Source organism: Rhamphochromis sp. 'chilingali', assembly GCF_963969265.1.
Source record: "Rhamphochromis sp. 'chilingali' genome assembly, chromosome: 16".
Lineage (NCBI taxonomy): Eukaryota > Metazoa > Chordata > Actinopteri > Cichliformes > Cichlidae > Rhamphochromis > Rhamphochromis sp. 'chilingali'.
In genome coordinates this window covers 22,257,920-22,276,797 of record NC_137943.1, presented here as the reverse complement: position 1 = coordinate 22,276,797, position 18,878 = coordinate 22,257,920, and the positions used below count along the sequence as shown (strand labels likewise).

Genomic DNA, 18,878 nt, shown 5'->3' with positions numbered 1-18,878 from the left:
TGAACCAACAGTTCATTTGTGCCTGCTTAATGGATCAGTGTTCAGTTACTCTTAACAACAGAGCTCTCTGCTGTGAAAGCTACATTCTGAATAACAAAAGTCTTCTGACTGGTGTCTTTCTTTCTGTTCTTCCTGCACAGTTTTTCACAGCACAAAAGATTAAACAGATGCTTTTGCGAATCCTGTGAGATCATATACAGCAGCGAGTTCATACAGCAGTGAGAATAGGCAAGCATTTCACAGATATGGTAGGCAACTGCTAACCGTTTCAGTACCTTACAATCTTTGTTTGTATTGAGAGACTTGATTAAAAGCTTAATATGGTATGGCCCCCAGCAAATGAAGAAAGCTGCAACAATACACAACAGCAAAGCTACAGCCCTGTGCTTCTTTTTCTTTAAACCTTGTAAAACTGTCTTGAGGATTGAAGAATAGCAAAAAATAATAATGGGAGGAAGAATAGGAGTGATACTTGGAGATAACGTCCAAGCTGTTCATCAGATCCATCCTCACAATAGTTAAAACCATACCAGTTTACCACCTTTACTTTTATGGCTTCACTCAGGGATGCTGAGATGCTGATGACCCAGGCAGATATACAAGCACCGACTGCATACTTCTTTCTAGCATGGTTGCTCGGCCACTTGTGCAGCACCACGAGAATGAAACGATCCACTGTCATGGCAGTCAGTAGAATGACACTGCTGTACAGCCCAACAAAGAATGCGGCAGTCAGAAATTTGCAGACAAATTCCCCAAAGACCCAGTGGTGTAAATGATCAACAGCCCAAAATGGAAGTGTGATGGTGAAGATCAAATCGGAGCAGGTCAGGTTCAGGATGAAAATAGTTGTGACACTTGTCAGTTTCTCGTAGATGAAGAGAACGCATAAGAGGAGACCGTTGCCTATGAGACTGATGATGAAGAGTGTCCCAGTTGAAATTGGAAAGTCAGTCTCACAAAGATAGGCAGCCTCATTGATTGTGAAGTTGTTTGCCATTGTTAATTTTCTAGAAAACATAAACACAAAGCTAAATTTTTTTCTCTAAAATGACACAAACTGTTGCTTTTAGTTTTAGTTTTTTCATGTTACATAAACCATGCATTCTAGTAAAGTACAAAATTAGAGGAGCAAACACAACAATTTACTTCAAGCATCTCTTGTCAAGTCTTCTGTTGAATTGAGCTGTGCTGACAAAGCTGTAATGTACTTAAACAAATCGGTGTTCCTCTTTTTGTTTCAAATTAAGTCAAAGATGCCTCCTTACCAAAGGTCACATTTTTTAAAGAAAAAGAATCCATATGCAATCCTTTTCTCATAGTGAAACTGAAAGTTGAAAATGAAACTCAAACTGTCAAGAACCATAGTTCAAGCACACAAGCTGGACCCAGAAGCAAACACAATACGCAGAGATGCACGCAAAATAAACTTTATTTCTGAACTAAGGGTGTCCCGGAATGGTCAAAGGAAAACACGCTGAGTTAATGTTAAAACAAAGGGACCGAGAGACAAACAACTCGGGAACGCCATGATCAGGACCGTGGGAGGCTGCAACAGAAAAGGCAAGAGAGTTACTGGGGAGCGGGGAGATAACAGCATACACGGGGTAGAGTTATTTATCTTACGATCAGGGCTGGGCCGTGGGAACCAGAGAGAGGGGTGAGGGTCTGCGGGAGAGCTCCAGGGAGACGGAGGAGATGATGACCGGTGGTTTATTCGAACTCCAGGCGGGCAGGAGGACAGGCAGATGTAGGCTCAAACACACCGAGCGATAACCGCTGAATGGTGACTAACGGACTGGCCTGGAGCAGCCAGCTGAGAGGGGTTAAATAGTCCTCCTGATGATCGCCTGGAATGGGATGCAGGTGTGGAGACGACAGCCACACCCGTAGTCGTGGGCATCCCATCTGCTCCTCAGACACCGGGCCGCGGACCATGACACAAACTGACTGTTTGGAACACAAATGTTTGAATATTTTTTTCTCATACTTATCAGGGACATATAACGGTGCACAAACATGCTGCACAGATCAGAACACACATAAACATAGATGTATGATTGTTTTTTGTAAAGCATGAAAATGCTGACTACATAATTTTTATGTAAAAGCACAATACCAACCATTGTGTTGGTAAGAAAGTATTTCCTGCTGATAAAATGAAATGGATCCATGATATCATCAAAGTGACAGATTTATGATATCTCTGATGGTATGCCCAGTGTAGTAGATCAACATCGAAAGTTTTCCGTTGTAAAACTGCACGGTTTTATAGCAAGAATAGATAACTACAAAAAACTACATGAAAGATACCAAACAAAGCACATCATATTACACATCAATTAACTTAGAGTGGTCCAGATATGCAATACAGAAGTCAGAGTTGACTATTAAGAATGCATGCAAAAAGACTGACACCATGTTCGCAGGTAATTCCCAAGTGAAACTAGATTTAAAAGAAGACTGAATTTCTCAAACTGAAATTTGAAATCAGAGCATGTTAACATATTAGACAAACAAAGAGAGAAGTCAATAAGCTGTTGATCAGTTCGTGCATATAATTTAAATCATCAACTGAGAGTCAGCCTCTTCTCATACAGAGAGAAATACAAAAGCAGGAGTACCAACAATCAGCAACAAGATCTCAAACTGAGACCAAGGCAGCGGATAAATAAACAAAACCGTGACAGCTACAGAACTCCAGGTGTCCAGGTCTGACCAACAAAGTCAGTGTGCCTTCACCCGAATTCTACTGACACACACAAAAGTAAATCAAATGATCTGAAAATGAAAGTCTTAAATACCCACTAGTTATTGCAGTAACAACCAAGCCCATGTTAATTATTCAGTTCATAATGCGAGACCTTTCTTTTTGCCTTTGTAATGAAATAGTAAAAAGAGTTCACTTTAATTTCACACCCATATAAGATCCAGAGTCATTTTTTCAAAAACATTTTCCTATATTTCTCTTTGAAACCTTTTAGATTTTAATTATTACATAAATCATTTCCCATTACTATGTTGTCACCTTACTCAAAAGAGATAAAATGCCACGGAGAGCTTACCGTGTGCTTGCACTCCATGTGACTTTAGGTACTGCTCAATGAGTCTCTCCATGGTTGTGTTATTGCACTCATACTTGACCAGTCTGACTCTATCAGCAATCACAAAAATCTGCTGTCAGTGCATTTCTTTTCCAACCCAGTCTATCCTGGCATACCATAAGAACAGAGAAGTGAAAATAGCTTCAACCGATTCTAGCAACATTTTCTTTTTTACAGGCACAGCTGATTAAAGCGGTGAAATACACATCTTTACACACATAAATCTTTGACTTTACACATTAAAAAATAATTTCAGGTGAATATATAAAAGATGTCAAATCAAATAAAAATAGTTACAGACTCAATTGGTGTTTAATTTCAACTGTGTATGTTTAATGGATGCAGTTCCAACTGAACAGCAGAACTCACAGTTGTAAAAGCTACATTACGAGTAACAGAAGTGTTCTGGCCAGTGTCTTCCTCTCTTTTCTTCCTGCACAGTTTTTTACAGCATAAAAGATTCAACAGATGCTTTCGTATCTTCTGTGAGAGCATACATAGCAGAGGGTTCATACAGCAGTGAGAATAGGCAAGCATTTCACAAATATGGTAGGCAACTGCTAACTGTTCCTCTGCCTTACAACCTATCGGTTTATAAAGAGATTTAATTAAAAGCACAATATGGTATGGCCCCCAGCAAAAGAAAAAGGCTGCAACAATACACAACAGCACAGCTACAGTTCTGTTCTTCTTTCTGTTTAAAGCTTGTAAAACTTTCATTAGGATGGCAGAATAGCAGAAAATAATGATGGCATATGGGAGGAAGAATAGCAGTGATACTTGGAGATAATGTCCAAGCTTGTCATCAAATTCAGGCTCGCAATAGGTAACATTTTCCCAGTCTACTACTTTTACTATCATAGCATCACTCAGGGATGCCGAGATGCTGATGACCCAGGCAGCTATACAGGCACCAACTCCACACCTCTTCCTTTTAACTTGGTTGCTCGGCCAGTTGTGCAGCACCACGAGAATGAAACGATCCACTGTCATGGCAGTCAGTAGAATGACACTGCTGTACAGTCCAACAAAGAATGCAGCAGTCAGAAATTTGCAGGCAAAGTCCCCAAAGACCCAGTGGTGTAAATGATCAACAGCCCAGAATGGAAGTGTGATGGTGAAGATCAAATCAGAGCAGACCAGGTTCAGGATGAAAATATTTGTGATACTTTTCAGTTTCTCGTAGATGAAGAGAACACATAAGTGTCATGGTCGGCTGTGTGGCAGGCAGGCAGGAGTGGTGGACCCAAAATGCAGGATTCTCAGGACACGAGGTTTAGACAGAAAATGCAGCTTTATTGCTGGAGCAGAACATCAAGATAAAATAAAACTCACAAAAGCAAACAAAACTCTAAACAGAGATGCAGGAGGACTGGAAATCCTAAACACGCAGCAAGTGAGGGTGAACAGACGTTAACGATGCGACACAGAGTAGGGGAAGACACAGACACTAAATACAAGAGGTGAACGGAGCAAAGAGGAAACAGCTGGGAGACACGGCTGACGTTGATTACACTGACGAGACAGGGAGAGCACAAAGCTGAACGCACTGACAAAGGACACAGACCTACAAAATAAGACAGGAAGCACACGCCAGACAGAGACAGACTCGTAAACAGGCATAATGACGTCATGGACAAACAGAGGGACATACGGGCAGAGAAGACTAAGCACAGGCAACCTAAACCAAACATAAGGGCAAGATAACAAAACCTAAACCAGACATAATCATCATCGTCATCAACATCATCATCAGATAACTAAAGAATCAGAATATAATTATAATCAAAACAGTATCACCAGAGAATAACCAATCCATAATGCAAAAATAAACCAAAACATAAGAAACTCAAAATGCTGGGTCGACCCGACCCAGGACCGTGACAATAAGAGGAGGCTGTTGCCTATGACGCTGATGATGAAGATCAAGATGAAGAAAGGGCCAGTAAAAGTTGGAAAGTCAGTCTCACAAAGAAATGCAACATCACTCAGTCCATGGTCACTCATTGTGAAGTTGTTTGTCATTGTCTGTTTTCTAGAAAAAACATAAACACAAAACTAGATTTATAAAATGTATGTACATTACCCCTTCTTTTTCCAATAAAATGACACAAACTGTTGAGTTTTAGTTTTCACCTTATGTAAGCAACAGGGATAGAGAAATCACTTACCCAAATCATCAGCTGTCATGCCTTGTGGTCAGTTGCATTGTGCTGGAAAAGTTGTGAAGTTCTTGTGTTAACTTACAGTTCCTCTTTTTATTCACAGTAATTCAGAGTTGCAGTTTTTTCTCTTTTGCAAAACACATGAATATTGCTGATGATATTAAAATGTGATTATGAGGACAGTACCCAAAACTTGTTGGAAAGCAGTTATTTTCAGCTGAAAACTGGAAAGATACAGCAAACCTTCAAAAAACTGACAATGATAACCTAAAATATACTTCTAATAATATGTACAGCATATTCAGTAGGTCAATGTATTTTAAAATTGCTACAACAGAATAACAATAAAAGGTCCCAATCATATGAACTGCAAAACCTGAAAATAACTTGAGGAAACACAGCATACACGTCACTGTTATTAAACTAAAACTTCACGCTCTTTATCCTAAGTTACACTTTCCGGTAATTGTTACCCTCCCATATAAAAATGAAAAAAATAAATAAATAACCACCCCTTAGAAGGGATAGTATGCATGTGAATCTTAAGCTTTGGCTCTCTTCCAGAGGCCTGATAGTTTGAGGGTGTTGAGCAGTATCTTAGGTGTTCCTATGTCTGCAATCTTCTGGACAAACACCTCTGATGTTGTGCTGAAATCTGCTGGAGCCAGTCTTCCAATTTCAGATTTATAGCTTCTAATGCTTCCTTTACCACTGGGACCACTTTGGACTTTACCTTCCACATCCCGCTGTTGCTACAGTCCCTTGTACATCTCTATTTTCTCATGCTACTTCTTTCTGATGTTGTTGTCCACTGGGATTGCCACATCTATCACAACCTCAGTCTTCGCTTCCTTGTCAGCCACCACTGTGGTGGTTGCTTGGCCAGCTGCTGCTTGTCTGTCTGAAACTGGAAGTCCCACAGGACATTAGCCCTGTTGTTCTCAACCACCTTTGTTGGTGTCTCCCATTGGGACTTAGGGACTTCAAGTCCATATGCAACTCAGATGTTCCTGTACATTATCCCAGCTACTTGATTGTACCTCTCAGCGTAAGCTGTCCCAATTTGCATTTTACATCCTGCTGCAGCATTGATAATAAAGACCAGTTTATTAAATCCAGTATCCAAAATGCTGGTGCATGCTCATTTTTACATTTATTAAATCAATTTGATTATTGGTAGTATCAATACCACTGCTGGTATCAATGCTAGCATGATAGGATCGATACTTTGTTTTGCTCCTTTACCTTTAGTGCGTTGCTCCCAGTCATCAGAAAGTTGATGTGTCTGTGCAAACACCACTCCTCTCATCCTGCCTAACTTTGCGCCACCCCTTCTTCCCTGCTCCACTATGTTTAGTTGTCTTGTGGTCAGGTGACTCAATCGCACAGAGCTGTAGTGAGTGAGAAAGCGCAGCATTGTGTAGAAGTACTTCACAACTGCAAATAAAAACACTGCGAACACAAATCCTGTACTGTGACAAACTAGTATAAATAAAAAGAGCTTTCACACAGAATGAGCAGCAAAAGAAACGAAGACAGGAGGAAGTAAATCCCTCCGACAGACCCAGACCACCAGCATACAGAAAAAGTCTAAAGACATTCCAGGTCTCCCAAAAACACAAGGATAGTTATAAGGCGTGGTCTTGTGTTCATTCATTATCATGAAAAGTAAAAATCACAGTGATTTTTTTTTAGTGGTTTTTAAAATGTGTTAATCTTGTAGATAATGACGCACCACTCTCCCCTTCATAAGCTGCTTTTATAAGTTAAAAGTATTAGTATACTGGCCCCGTATTTACTTGGTATCACATCAAAACTTGCACAAATATCACACACCACTAGCAGAAAGTCTAAAACAGGCTACGCAGCTTTCAATGAGCAGACTGCCTGCAGGTGTATGACAGAAAGCCCAGAAACGCAGCTTCACAGGAGGGCAGAAACCAGTTGGGATCCACCCACCAAACCACCTGCAACGAAACACAGAGAAAGGTACAAAGACCTGCTGGCTCGACCCTGTTTTAATTAATCTTTGATTTTCATGCAGCTGTTTCTTTTATTTAACTATTAAATCATATTTAATAATGATAAATGTTAGAAATACAGAAATAAACAACTTGCAGTTATATGTAATAATATATTAACTCTAACATGATTATGAAAACTCAAGATGTTGTATTAGTGGTTAAACTGGTTAAATTAAGGACATTCAGCAACCAGTTTTTTTTTGTTTTTGTTTTTGTTTTTTTGGTTATTTGTTTTTTGGCTATTTGTTTTTCATACATGCTAATCTGATGGCTGAGTCTGCACCTGCTGAACTTGCCTGCTTTGTTGAACTGAACATGCAAGGTGTTAACACGCTGGATCAATCGTTGAGCCTTTTCTATTATCATGCTAAGTCACACTTCACTCTAACTGATCTGCACCAGGAAATTTGTCCAACATGATTAGAAAGAGAAAATTGATCTTTCAAGTCGACAGGTCAAAGTGAAATTTGCTTACTTACTTCCTAGTTGCTCGCTTGTTGAAAAAGAAAGTATGCTGTTAAGAAAATATTAAAAGGTATCTCTTTCATATTAAATAAACTTCCACAAGATACAAACGTTAGTTTTATTTTTTTAAATCAAATGCATTGAGAATACTTTACATGAAATAAAATGTGAAAATAATCATGATATCAAATGTATAAAAAATAGCTTTGAAAGTGATTTTTTTGACAACAGAAAATGTAACACATGTAATCATAGAGACCGATCTACAATATCACTTCTACAATGTACAGTATAATCAACAGATCATTTTGGAGTAGTAGAAGTATAAAATAGAAGATTCTGATCAGAAAGTATATAAACACAGATAAAAACATTAAGAAAAGGTATTGAAACACAACACATTACACAATGTCAAAATGAAATTGTCACTTCTGTTTCTCTTTATATGATGGACACCTTTGCAGTAACTGGTAGAATCCCAGTCTAACCACAGAACACCCTGAATTTTCTGTGCATGAAGCAGCAGATGTAGCATTTGTCTTTCTATAAAGCTTGACTAATTGAGCTGTTTTTTATTTATTTGCCATTTTGTACCACTCTCTACCAAAGAGGTAAACTATGAGAATGTTGGCTTTCTTTGTCTTACCTGGCTCAACAAAACTGAAAACCCATGTGGGACATAACGAATATTACAAAGGTGGTTATCAACTTTCACTGGTTGGGTATTCAGCATGTTACCATGGTGATTTAGCCAGGTAAAAACAAAGTCACTTTCGTAACAGAAAACTCAGGTCACTAAGCCATTAATCTTGCTGTGTGGTACACCCCTTTGGCATCAACAAAGTCAGACTCTATCATTAATAGAAACTGCTGGACATTATGAACAATGCTGGGCATCCTCTGCACATGGCCATAAACAATCAGAAGAGTCTGTTCAGTGACAGGTTGCTTCTCCCCAAGACAAGAACTAGCAGACTTAAAAACTCCTTTGTCCCACACGCCATCAAACTGTTTAACTCCTCTCTGGAGGGGAGAGGGAGGGGAAACAGGAGGACAAAGGAGGGGGGAACAACTAAGCTGTAGTGCCTCTTCACCTCACTGTACAATACCTTGTGCAATACTTTTTGTAAATAGTCAACAGTGCAATAGACTCAATACTTGAAATGTGCAATTCACTTGTATTTTTATTTTTTATTCCTATTTATTCTATTTATCCCCTTTGTATATTTTATTTATATTTGTCTCTGTATTTATATATGTGTGTGTGTGTGTGTGTGTGTGTGTGTGTGTGTGTGTGTGTGTGTGTGTGTGTGTGTGTGTGTGTGTGTGTGTGTATATATATATATATATATATATATAACAATTCTGTAACTGTAACTTCGGTCGTTGCTGTGCTTTTTGGAAGTCGAATTTCCCAGAGGAACCCACCCGAGGGATTAATAAAGTTCTATCTTATCTTATCTTATCTTATCTTATCTTAATAGGTGCTGCCCATTTTTTGATCTTGTTACTGTTGCTTGTACTATATTAAGTTCAGCTAATTTATCTAATCAAACCCTCAAGCATCTAGCTGTCTCATCCTAATGCATGCATGCTACAGTAAATTCAAATTTCTTCCGCATTTTGGAGAGGGATTAATGCCATTGGACTGTCAGTTTTAGTTTCATCTCTGCACAGTGATAATGTATTGCACGGCATGGGAAGATACCTCCTAAACCTTTGTACTCCTATTAAATGCACCAAAGGGATAAAGCAGCAGTAGATGTGAATGATGGGATGAATGATCAACCAAGCATAGTGCAATGCATATATCAGTTCATGTGTGTACTCATAAAAATCCAATAGTAGCAAGGACTGTATAAACATGTGGATGCTAGAAGGAGCCAAGCATAGAAAAGTACTGACAGTTATGCCTAAAATCAATTTTGAAGGCTGTTGTTGGCTGTTTATCCTGCCCTGCTTCGCCATTATCCACATGTGAACATAACAGAATGAAGTGATAAGGACAGGAATGAGAAAGAAAAGAAAAATCTGTGTGTAGATTTCAGTGAGTTTCATGGTTAGTGACTCCACAAAATTTACACACACTTTAATGTCAGCAAATTCGATGACTCTACAACTCACAGCCAGTTTAATGCTTGCAGCAGCACACACCAGCCACATCACAATGCTACCTATGAGAACACCATATTTTGTTAAGGCCTGTGCAGACAAGCACCAAGGCTGAACCACAGTAACATAAGAATGCAAAGACATGGCAGTGAGGATCACCACGGCGGTGAATAGTCCCAGAAAATAAATCCCTACACCTACTCCGCAGGCCCACTCTCCAAAGACCCACCCATGGAGTGCATTACAGGCTGCAAAAGGCAATGTCACAGTGAGGCAGAGGTTAGAAACTGTGAGCTGAAGAAGTAAAATATCCGATGTGATCTTCCAAGCTTGTTCCGTCCAGAGGACCCACAGCAGGAAGCTGTTTGCAGGAAGGCTGATGCAGAAGACGAGACTGTTGACAGCAGCAGGATAGTAAAGTTCTGATATCTTAATGTCATACTCGGTCTCACTGCTGTGAGTCTCATTAAAGTGTATGTAATCATAACTGTCACTGTCCAAGGCCATGATTTACTTGTTTAGGTCTTGGGAGGAAAGTACTGTTGAGGAAATGAAAAAAAAATCTTATACTGTGAAGATGATTTATTTATTTATTTATTTATATATAGTAACATAATTAATGCATTTTGGTACAAATATGTTAGTCAAGATAAAAACTAATACAGTTTAGAACCAATGATTATAAAGTTGAACAGCATAATATTCATGCCTTCAACAGCATTCAGGAAAAATTAAATGTAGAAATGTAAAAAGAATGATATAACATCATAAATCTATGAATGGCAAATAAAGCATGTCCACAGGGGTTATTGTGAACCAGTGAAGAAAATGGTCAAAACATATAATGTTGCTTGCATAACAGCACTGCAGTTTTATTTAATATTCCCTGGTTAATTCACATCGCAGTTATATCAAATTCCACTCCATATTCCTACATTTCCTTACATTTCCTGTATTTCTGTCACAACATTTATTTTTGTTAATAATAAATAAATAATACTTTATTATTGTTATTATAATAAATAATAAATACTAATATTTTATTATTACATGAATCATTTCTTATGAGTATTATCACCTAATTCAAAAGAGAAAAACAGCCAAGAAGAGCCTACCTTGTGCATGCACTCTGTGTTTCCCTCACTGATTGTGTTAATACACTTACACTTCGTACTAATATGACCACAGAAATTTGCTTTCATTGCATTTTTTCCATCTAGCCTATAATGACATGTGCAGAGAGAAGAGAGAAGTGAAAACAGCTTCACTGGATTTCAGTAACATTGTATTTTGGTTTTTTTTACAAAAACAGCATTGCTTGTAAAAGTGCAGTAGAAAACAGATTCCTACACACGTACATTTTGCTTTTACTTGGCACATTAGAATTAAAAATGCATGTAATTTCTACTTAATTTCAGGAGAACATAAAAAAGATGTCAAATTAAATAAGAATATTTACAGATGTTTAACTTCACAAGTGGCTGTTTAACTGATTGTTGTGCAGTTCCAAGTTTATAGCAGAACTCCCAGCTATGAAAACTGCTTTCTGACTAACAGAACTGAGAGATGTGTCTCTCTCCCTGTTCTTCCTGAACAAAAGATTCAACAGATGCTTTCGCATCTTCTGTGAGAGCATATATAGCAGAGGGTTCATACAGCAGTGAGAATAGGCAAGCATTTCACAAATATGGTAGGCAACTTCTAACTGTTCCTGTGCCTTACAACCTATCGGTTTATAAAGAGATTTAATTAAAAGCACAATATGGTATGGCCCCCAGCAAAAGAAAAAGGCTGCAACAATACACAACAGCACAGCTACAGCCCTGTGCTTCTTTCTGTTTAAAGCTTGTAAAACTGTCTTGAGGATGGCAGAATAGCAGAAAATAATGATGGCATATGGGAGGAAAAATAGCAGTGATACTTGGAGATAATGTCCAAGCTTGTCATCAAATTCAGGCTCGCAATAGGTAACATTTTCCCAGTCTACTACTTTTACTATCATAGCATCACTCAGGGATGCCGAGATGCTGATGACCCAGGCAGCTATACAGGCACCAACTCCAGACTTCTGCCTTATAGCATGGTTGCTCAGCCGGTTGTGCAGCACCACGGTAATGAAGCGATCCACTGTCATGGCAGTCAGCAGAATGACACTGCTGTACAGCCCAACAAAGTATGCAGCAGTCATGAATTTGCAGGCAAAGTCCCCAAAGACCCAGTGGTGTAAATGATCAACGGCCCAGAATGGAAGTGTGATGGTGAAGATCAAATCAGAGCAGACCAGGTTCAGGATGAAAATATTTGTCATTGTGTTCAGTTTCTCGTAGATGAAAAGAACACATAAGAGGAGACCATTGCCTATGACACTGAGGATGAAGATCAGGATGAAAAGGGGGCCGGTGATGTTTGGAAAGTCAGTCTCACAAAGAAATTCAACATGATCACTCAGTCTATAGTCACTCATTGTGAAGTTGTTTTCCTTTGTCAGTTTTCTAAAAAACAAAAAACAAAAAACTAGATTTTTAAAATGTAATTAAAGACGTTAACTGAGCAGTTCTCTATTAAATAACAGAAATTCTTTATTTTAGTTTTAATCTTTGTACATTATGTTAGCAAGTGGGAGCAGCCAGTTGAAGTCCAACTTAGGAGAAATAATACAGCAACTTACCTCAACAATCAGCTGTCAACTCTGGTGTTGAATTGCGCTCTGGTCAGATAGCTCTGATGGTCTTGACTAAAGTAACAGTTCCTCTTTTTGTTTCACATTAAGTCAGAGAGGCCGTCTTAACAAAAAAAAAAAAAAACATGCCCAAAAACCATGGGCAACTTGTTTTTCTGCATTGAAAATCCAACTTAAACAAAATTAAAAGTACATTTTAATATTTTCTCATAGTTTTATTAAAAATGTAACAGACTACAAGCATGCAGCACTAGCCAAAATGAACACAAAAATAACTGCATGTATTATTTTGTTTATTATTTTGTAAAGCAAAAGAATAATGCTGATGGTATTAGAATATGAAAATAAGCACAATACCCAATACTCTGTTGGGAAGAAGTCATGTTCTGCTGAAAACTGGAAAGATTTTTTTTTTTTTATTATTATCATGGATAATCAAAGTGACATATATGTATATATATATCTGTAATACCATGTACAGCATAATCAGCAGATCTAAACACAAATGAAATTGCTACAGCAACAAAAGGTTCTTTGATCATAGAAGAGTTTGGTCAGAAACTATAACCACAGATAAGTACATGAAGCAAACTTGATTAAACATAACATATTACAACATATTACAAAATATTACAACATATTACACACCATCGATGTTAAACAGAAGTTTCCCACTTTTCTATTCTTCTTGTTTCAGTTGCACCTTTCCAGTAAATTACACGACTGCACTCTGACCCCAGAACAACTTGAAGTCTTTATGATCCAATCATCTGAATGAGGCTGTTTGAGTTACGATCATAGGTTTGGCAGGATGAACAGCTCTATAATATTTTACTCAGACTTTGCATTAAAAAGTCAGTTTCTGTTATTAGTAACTGCCAGTCATTTCAATTTGTGCTTCTTTTTTTTTTATACCATTATCTGTAAACTCCAGAAACATAAGTCTTAATCCCAGATATCTCAAAAAGTTTCTGAGACAATCAAACCAGCTCTTCTGGTTTGAAATCATATAGACCACACTCCATTATGATGTTTATGATGACAATAAACCTCTTGAATATGTGTGCATACTTTGATCACTGATGGCTAAAGACATTAGGAAACCAAATGCAGTTTCACAAAGAAGTAGCAGGTTATGTTGCTCAGTCTATTTTTGGCATTTTATTTTTTATTTAATGTTATTTAGTGAATGTTAATATAAACATATTTGACTGAATAATAAATGGCAAGCAATAATCTGATGAAAATAAGCCGTTATGCTGCATTGATATAGGTTACTGATCAGTAATTTTAAAGAAGAGTCAGAAAATGGTTGTAAAAAGCACCAACATTGGGGGAAATCATTTTGGAAAAACATATTGGCAGTTCATTCCCAAGTGAACCCAGATTCAAAAGAACAATGAAATCCGTTTGAGACATTTTGAGAATCAACTATGTTAATGAACAAGATGTATTAGTTCTGTTTTTTTACAATATCAAGGTGCCTGTGACAACTCTTCACCACTTGTTATCGATGTTATTGTGTGCCGGTTTTGTCTGTTGCGAAAGCTGTTATTGTTTTTTTTGCGGCCCAAGCTCTTTAGCATTTTCTTCAAATGGGTTTTGAATTTAACCCCCACAAACACATAAAACACGGGGTTAAGGCAGCATTGTGAAAAGGCAAAAAGTCGAGTACATTTTGCTTTTACTTGGCACATTAGAATTAAAAATGCATGTAATTTCTACTTAATTTCAGGAGAACATAAAAAAGATGTCAAATTAAATAAGAATATTTACAGATGTTTAACTTCACAAGTGGCTGTTTAACTGATTGTTGTGCAGTTCCAAGTTTATAGCAGAACTCCCAGCTATGAAAACTGCTTTCTGACTAACAGAACTGAGAGATGTGTCTCTCTCCCTGTTCTTCCTGAACAAAAGATTCAACAGATGCTTTCGCATCTTCTGTGAGAGCATATATAGCAGAGGGTTCATACAGCAGTGAGAATAGGCAAGCATTTCACAAATATGGTAGGCAACTTCTAACTGTTCCTGTGCCTTACAACCTATCGGTTTATAAAGAGATTTAATTAAAAGCACAATATGGTATGGCCCCCAGCAAAAGAAAAAGGCTGCAACAATACACAACAGCACAGCTACAGCCCTGTGCTTCTTTCTGTTTAAAGCTTGTAAAACTGTCTTGAGGATGGCAGAATAGCAGAAAATAATGATGGCATATGGGAGGAAAAATAGCAGTGATACTTGGAGATAATGTCCAAGCTTGTCATCAAATTCAGGCTCGCAATAGGTAACATTTTCCCAGTCTACTACTTTTACTATCATAGCATCACTCAGGGATGCCGAGATGCTGATGACCCAGGCAGCTATACAGGCACCAACTCCAGACTTCTGCCTTATAGCATGGTTGCTCAGCACCACGGTAATGAAGCGATCCACTGTCATGGCAGTCAGCAGAATGACACTGCTGTACAGCCCAACAAAGTATGCAGCAGTCATGAATTTGCAGGCAAAGTCCCCAAAGACCCAGTGGTGTAAATGATCAACGGCCCAGAATGGAAGTGTGATGGTGAAGATCAAATCAGAGCAGACCAGGTTCAGGATGAAAATATTTGTCATTGTGTTCAGTTTCTCGTAGATGAAAAGAACACATAAGAGGAGACCATTGCCTATGACACTGAGGATGAAGATCAGGATGAAAAGGGGGCCGGTGATGTTTGGAAAGTCAGTCTCACAAAGAAATTCAACATGATCACTCAGTCTATAGTCACTCATTGTGAAGTTGTTTTCCTTTGTCAGTTTTCTAAAAAACAAAAAACAAAAAACTAGATTTTTAAAATGTAATTAAAGACGTTAACTGAGCAGTTCTCTATTAAATAACAGAATTCTTTATTTTAGTTTTAATCTTTGTACATTATGTTAGCAAGTGGGAGCAGCCAGTTGAAGTCCAACTTAGGAGAAATAATACAGCAACTTACCTCAACAATCAGCTGTCAACTCTGGTGTTGAATTGCGCTCTGGTCAGATAGCTCTGATGGTCTTGACTAAAGTAACAGTTCCTCTTTTTGTTTCACATTAAGTCAGAGAGGCCGTCTTAACAAAAAAAAAAAAAAAACATGCCCAAAAACCATGGGCAACTTGTTTTTCTGCATTGAAAATCCAACTTAAACAAAATTAAAAGTACATTTTAATATTTTCTCATAGTTTTATTAAAAATGTAACAGACTACAAGCATGCAGCACTAGCCAAAATGAACACAAAAATAACTGCATGTATTATTTTGTTTATTATTTTGTAAAGCAAAAGAATAATGCTGATGGTATTAGAATATGAAAATAAGCACAATACCCAATACTCTGTTGGGAAGAAGTCATGTTCTGCTGAAAACTGGAAAGATTTTTTTTTTTTTATTATTATCATGGATAATCAAAGTGACATATATGTATATATATATCTGTAATACCATGTACAGCATAATCAGCAGATCTAAACACAAATGAAATTGCTACAGCAACAAAAGGTTCTTTGATCATAGAAGAGTTTGGTCAGAAACTATAACCACAGATAAGTACATGAAGCAAACTTGATTAAACATAACATATTACAACATATTACAAAATATTACAACATATTACACACCATCGATGTTAAACAGAAGTTTCCCACTTTTCTATTCTTCTTGTTTCAGTTGCACCTTTCCAGTAAATTACACGACTGCACTCTGACCCCAGAACAACTTGAAGTCTTTATGATCCAATCATCTGAATGAGGCTGTTTGAGTTACGATCATAGGTTTGGCAGGATGAACAGCTCTATAATATTTTACTCAGACTTTGCATTAAAAAGTCAGTTTCTGTTATTAGTAACTGCCAGTCATTTCAATTTGTGCTTCTTTTTTTTTTATACCATTATCTGTAAACTCCAGAAACATAAGTCTTAATCCCAGATATCTCAAAAAGTTTCTGAGACAATCAAACCAGCTCTTCTGGTTTGAAATCATATAGACCACACTCCATTATGATGTTTATGATGACAATAAACCTCTTGAATATGTGTGCATACTTTGATCACTGATGGCTAAAGACATTAGGAAACCAAATGCAGTTTCACAAAGAAGTAGCAGGTTATGTTGCTCAGTCTATTTTTGGCATTTTATTTTTTATTTAATGTTATTTAGTGAATGTTAATATAAACATATTTGACTGAATAATAAATGGCAAGCAATAATCTGATGAAAATAAGCCGTTATGCTGCATTGATATAGGTTACTGATCAGTAATTTTAAAGAAGAGTCAGAAAATGGTTGTAAAAAGCACCAACATTGGGGGAAATCATTTTGGAAAAACATATTGGCAGTTCATTCCCAAGTGAACCCAGATTCAAAAGAACAATGAAATCCGTTTGAGACATTTTGAGAATCAACTATGTTAATGAACAAGATGTATTAGTTCTGTTTTTTTACAATATCAAGGTGCCTGTGACAACTCTTCACCACTTGTTATCGATGTTATTGTGTGCCGGTTTTGTCTGTTGCGAAAGCTGTTATTGTTTTTTTTGCGGCCCAAGCTCTTTAGCATTTTCTTCAAATGGGTTTTGAATTTAACCCCCACAAACACATAAAACACGGGGTTAAGGCAGCATTGTGAAAAGGCAAAAAGTCGAGTAATCTCAAGCGCATAATCCAGATTTTTGCTATATTGACAATCTTCCCCTAATGAGTCACTTTCTCTGGGCCAGTAGGAAAAGGACTGCAGAAATATCACTAAATTGTAAGGTACCCATCCAACAAGGAAAACAACCATGAGAATAAAAATTAGTTTCAAAGTTTTGTTTCGTCTTCTTTGCACAGGATGAAGCAACCTGCACATGATATGAGTGTAGCAAAACATGAATACCACTGAGGTAATTAGAAAGAGGATGTTTTGCTGGTAGATTCCCCACAAGCTCCAATAAGAATCTGCATATACACAGTACTTTGACTCTGCAACTTTGGTGGAAGCAAAAGCTAGACTGGAAACCAGGATGCTAACGACCCAAATGATCGCAGATGCTACAATACTGTAATACCCTGTGGTGGAAACAATGTCAGACAGAGGATTTATAACAGCTATATAGCGGTGAGCAGTCATCAGGATGAGGAGGATACCGCTGCTGTAGAATCCAAGGCAGAAGATAAAGTTCACTATTTTGCATGCATGCTCCCCTAAGGTCCATCCGTGCATGTTGTAGTAGGCCCAGAAGGGCAGAGAAGCTGTGAAGAAGAGATCTGATACAGCCAGATTCAGGATGAAGGTGTTGGTGAGGGATTTCAAATTCTCAAACTTGACCAGCACCACGAGGACCAGGATGTTGCCAAAGATGCTGAGAATCACCACAATGGAGAAAAAGACTGGAGTGAAGATCGCTCCAAATTGGATGACACCTGTTTTGTTGCAGAGTTCATCGTAGTCATAATCATAGGGGTACGAGGTTGAGTCAAGGCTGGTGCTGATAGTATCTACGTTATCCATTGTATCCACTTTCTTCCAGCATAAAGGGAAATTTAAAAAAGACTGTTAGACAGGTATATCAAGTAGGTCAAATTTAACAGTCTTACTTAAGGACTTATAATATTATAAACCTTTGTTAGACAAGGCTATCTAACAAATATTAGCTAATGGTCATTGAGTCTGTATTTGGATGCATATCTCACTTTTCTCACTTACTCTCTATTATAATATTTAACCAAGAATACATTTTAAAAGTCATTTATATTTATGGACTTAAAAATGTATTTATGTAGTATATTCTATGCACTGATTTGTGTTTTTTGACAGGATTTTATCAACGAAAACATCAAAGAAGAAATGCAGCAAACCTAGAAGCTAGCAAATAAAAACTAATCAAGGACTGTTTGTGACTGAGCCACTTTTGTGTATATTTAGTCATTGCAGTGGGTACAAACTGGCTTGGAGAAACATTGCAGGTTGAGAAGGTACAGCACATTGTGAATTGCCTGACCAAACAGTCTGGTAGAGAACCTTAGAGAAGATGAAGGGCTCAAAGCTTTAAACATAAACCAAAACTTACTTTACCTTTTCACCCTGACTTTTAACTGATTATGCACTATGGAGAGCGATTAGAAAGCAAAAGAAAATAATATAGTATGTGTAGATTATATTATTTAAGTTTATTTTCTATATTTTAGCTCATATTTTTAGCTGTTTTGCTATTTCTTATTTTTACTAAGTATATTTTTCAGTTTTCTTATCAGATTATTAGGCATACACACAAAAGGTGATTTTGTTTAAAGTTTGATTGACTAATTGGTAATTAGAGATGCACTAATCGACCA

General features: G+C 37.4%; 5 protein-coding genes and 1 pseudogene across 6 annotated transcripts; all 6 read right to left on the bottom strand.

Moving 5' to 3' along the window:
* Nucleotides 1–41: 41 nt before the first annotated feature.
* Nucleotides 42–1,000, bottom strand: LOC308413005 (chemokine XC receptor 1-like; annotated as a pseudogene). Its single transcript has one exon. The product of its transcript is annotated as a chemokine XC receptor 1-like (transcript).
* Nucleotides 1,001–3,422: 2,422 nt separating this feature from the next.
* Nucleotides 3,423–5,410, bottom strand: LOC308413004 (chemokine XC receptor 1-like; the record flags this gene model as incomplete). The annotated part of the gene is made up of 3 exons (XM_080907787.1): nucleotides 5,276–5,410; nucleotides 4,995–5,139; nucleotides 3,423–4,307 (listed from the first exon to the last, which is right to left on the bottom strand). The coding sequence occupies exons 2-3, from the start codon at nucleotides 5,127–5,129 to the stop codon at nucleotides 3,423–3,425; spliced, it is 1,020 nt and encodes a 339-aa protein (XP_080763913.1). The 5' UTR covers nucleotides 5,130–5,139; nucleotides 5,276–5,410.
* Nucleotides 5,411–9,363: 3,953 nt separating this feature from the next.
* Nucleotides 9,364–10,377, bottom strand: LOC308413002 (chemokine XC receptor 1-like; the record flags this gene model as incomplete). The annotated part of the gene is made up of 1 exon (XM_080907785.1): nucleotides 9,364–10,377. One exon carries the CDS (start codon nucleotides 10,375–10,377, stop codon nucleotides 9,364–9,366), a length of 1,014 nt encoding a protein of 337 aa, XP_080763911.1.
* A 964-nt stretch (nucleotides 10,378–11,341) lies between these two features.
* Nucleotides 11,342–12,334, bottom strand: LOC308413064 (chemokine XC receptor 1-like; the record flags this gene model as incomplete). Its single annotated transcript, XM_080907852.1, has 1 exon — nucleotides 11,342–12,334. The coding sequence occupies one exon, from the start codon at nucleotides 12,332–12,334 to the stop codon at nucleotides 11,342–11,344; it is 993 nt and encodes a 330-aa protein (XP_080763978.1).
* Nucleotides 12,335–14,338: 2,004 nt separating this feature from the next.
* Nucleotides 14,339–15,319, bottom strand: LOC308413063 (chemokine XC receptor 1-like; the record flags this gene model as incomplete). Its single annotated transcript, XM_080907851.1, has 1 exon — nucleotides 14,339–15,319. The coding sequence occupies one exon, from the start codon at nucleotides 15,317–15,319 to the stop codon at nucleotides 14,339–14,341; it is 981 nt and encodes a 326-aa protein (XP_080763977.1).
* Nucleotides 15,320–17,010: 1,691 nt separating this feature from the next.
* LOC308412944 (chemokine XC receptor 1-like) lies at nucleotides 17,011–18,054 on the bottom strand (the record flags this gene model as incomplete). Its single annotated transcript, XM_080907676.1, has 1 exon — nucleotides 17,011–18,054. One exon carries the CDS (start codon nucleotides 18,052–18,054, stop codon nucleotides 17,011–17,013), a length of 1,044 nt encoding a protein of 347 aa, XP_080763802.1.
* Between the last annotated feature and the right edge of the window lie 824 nt (nucleotides 18,055–18,878).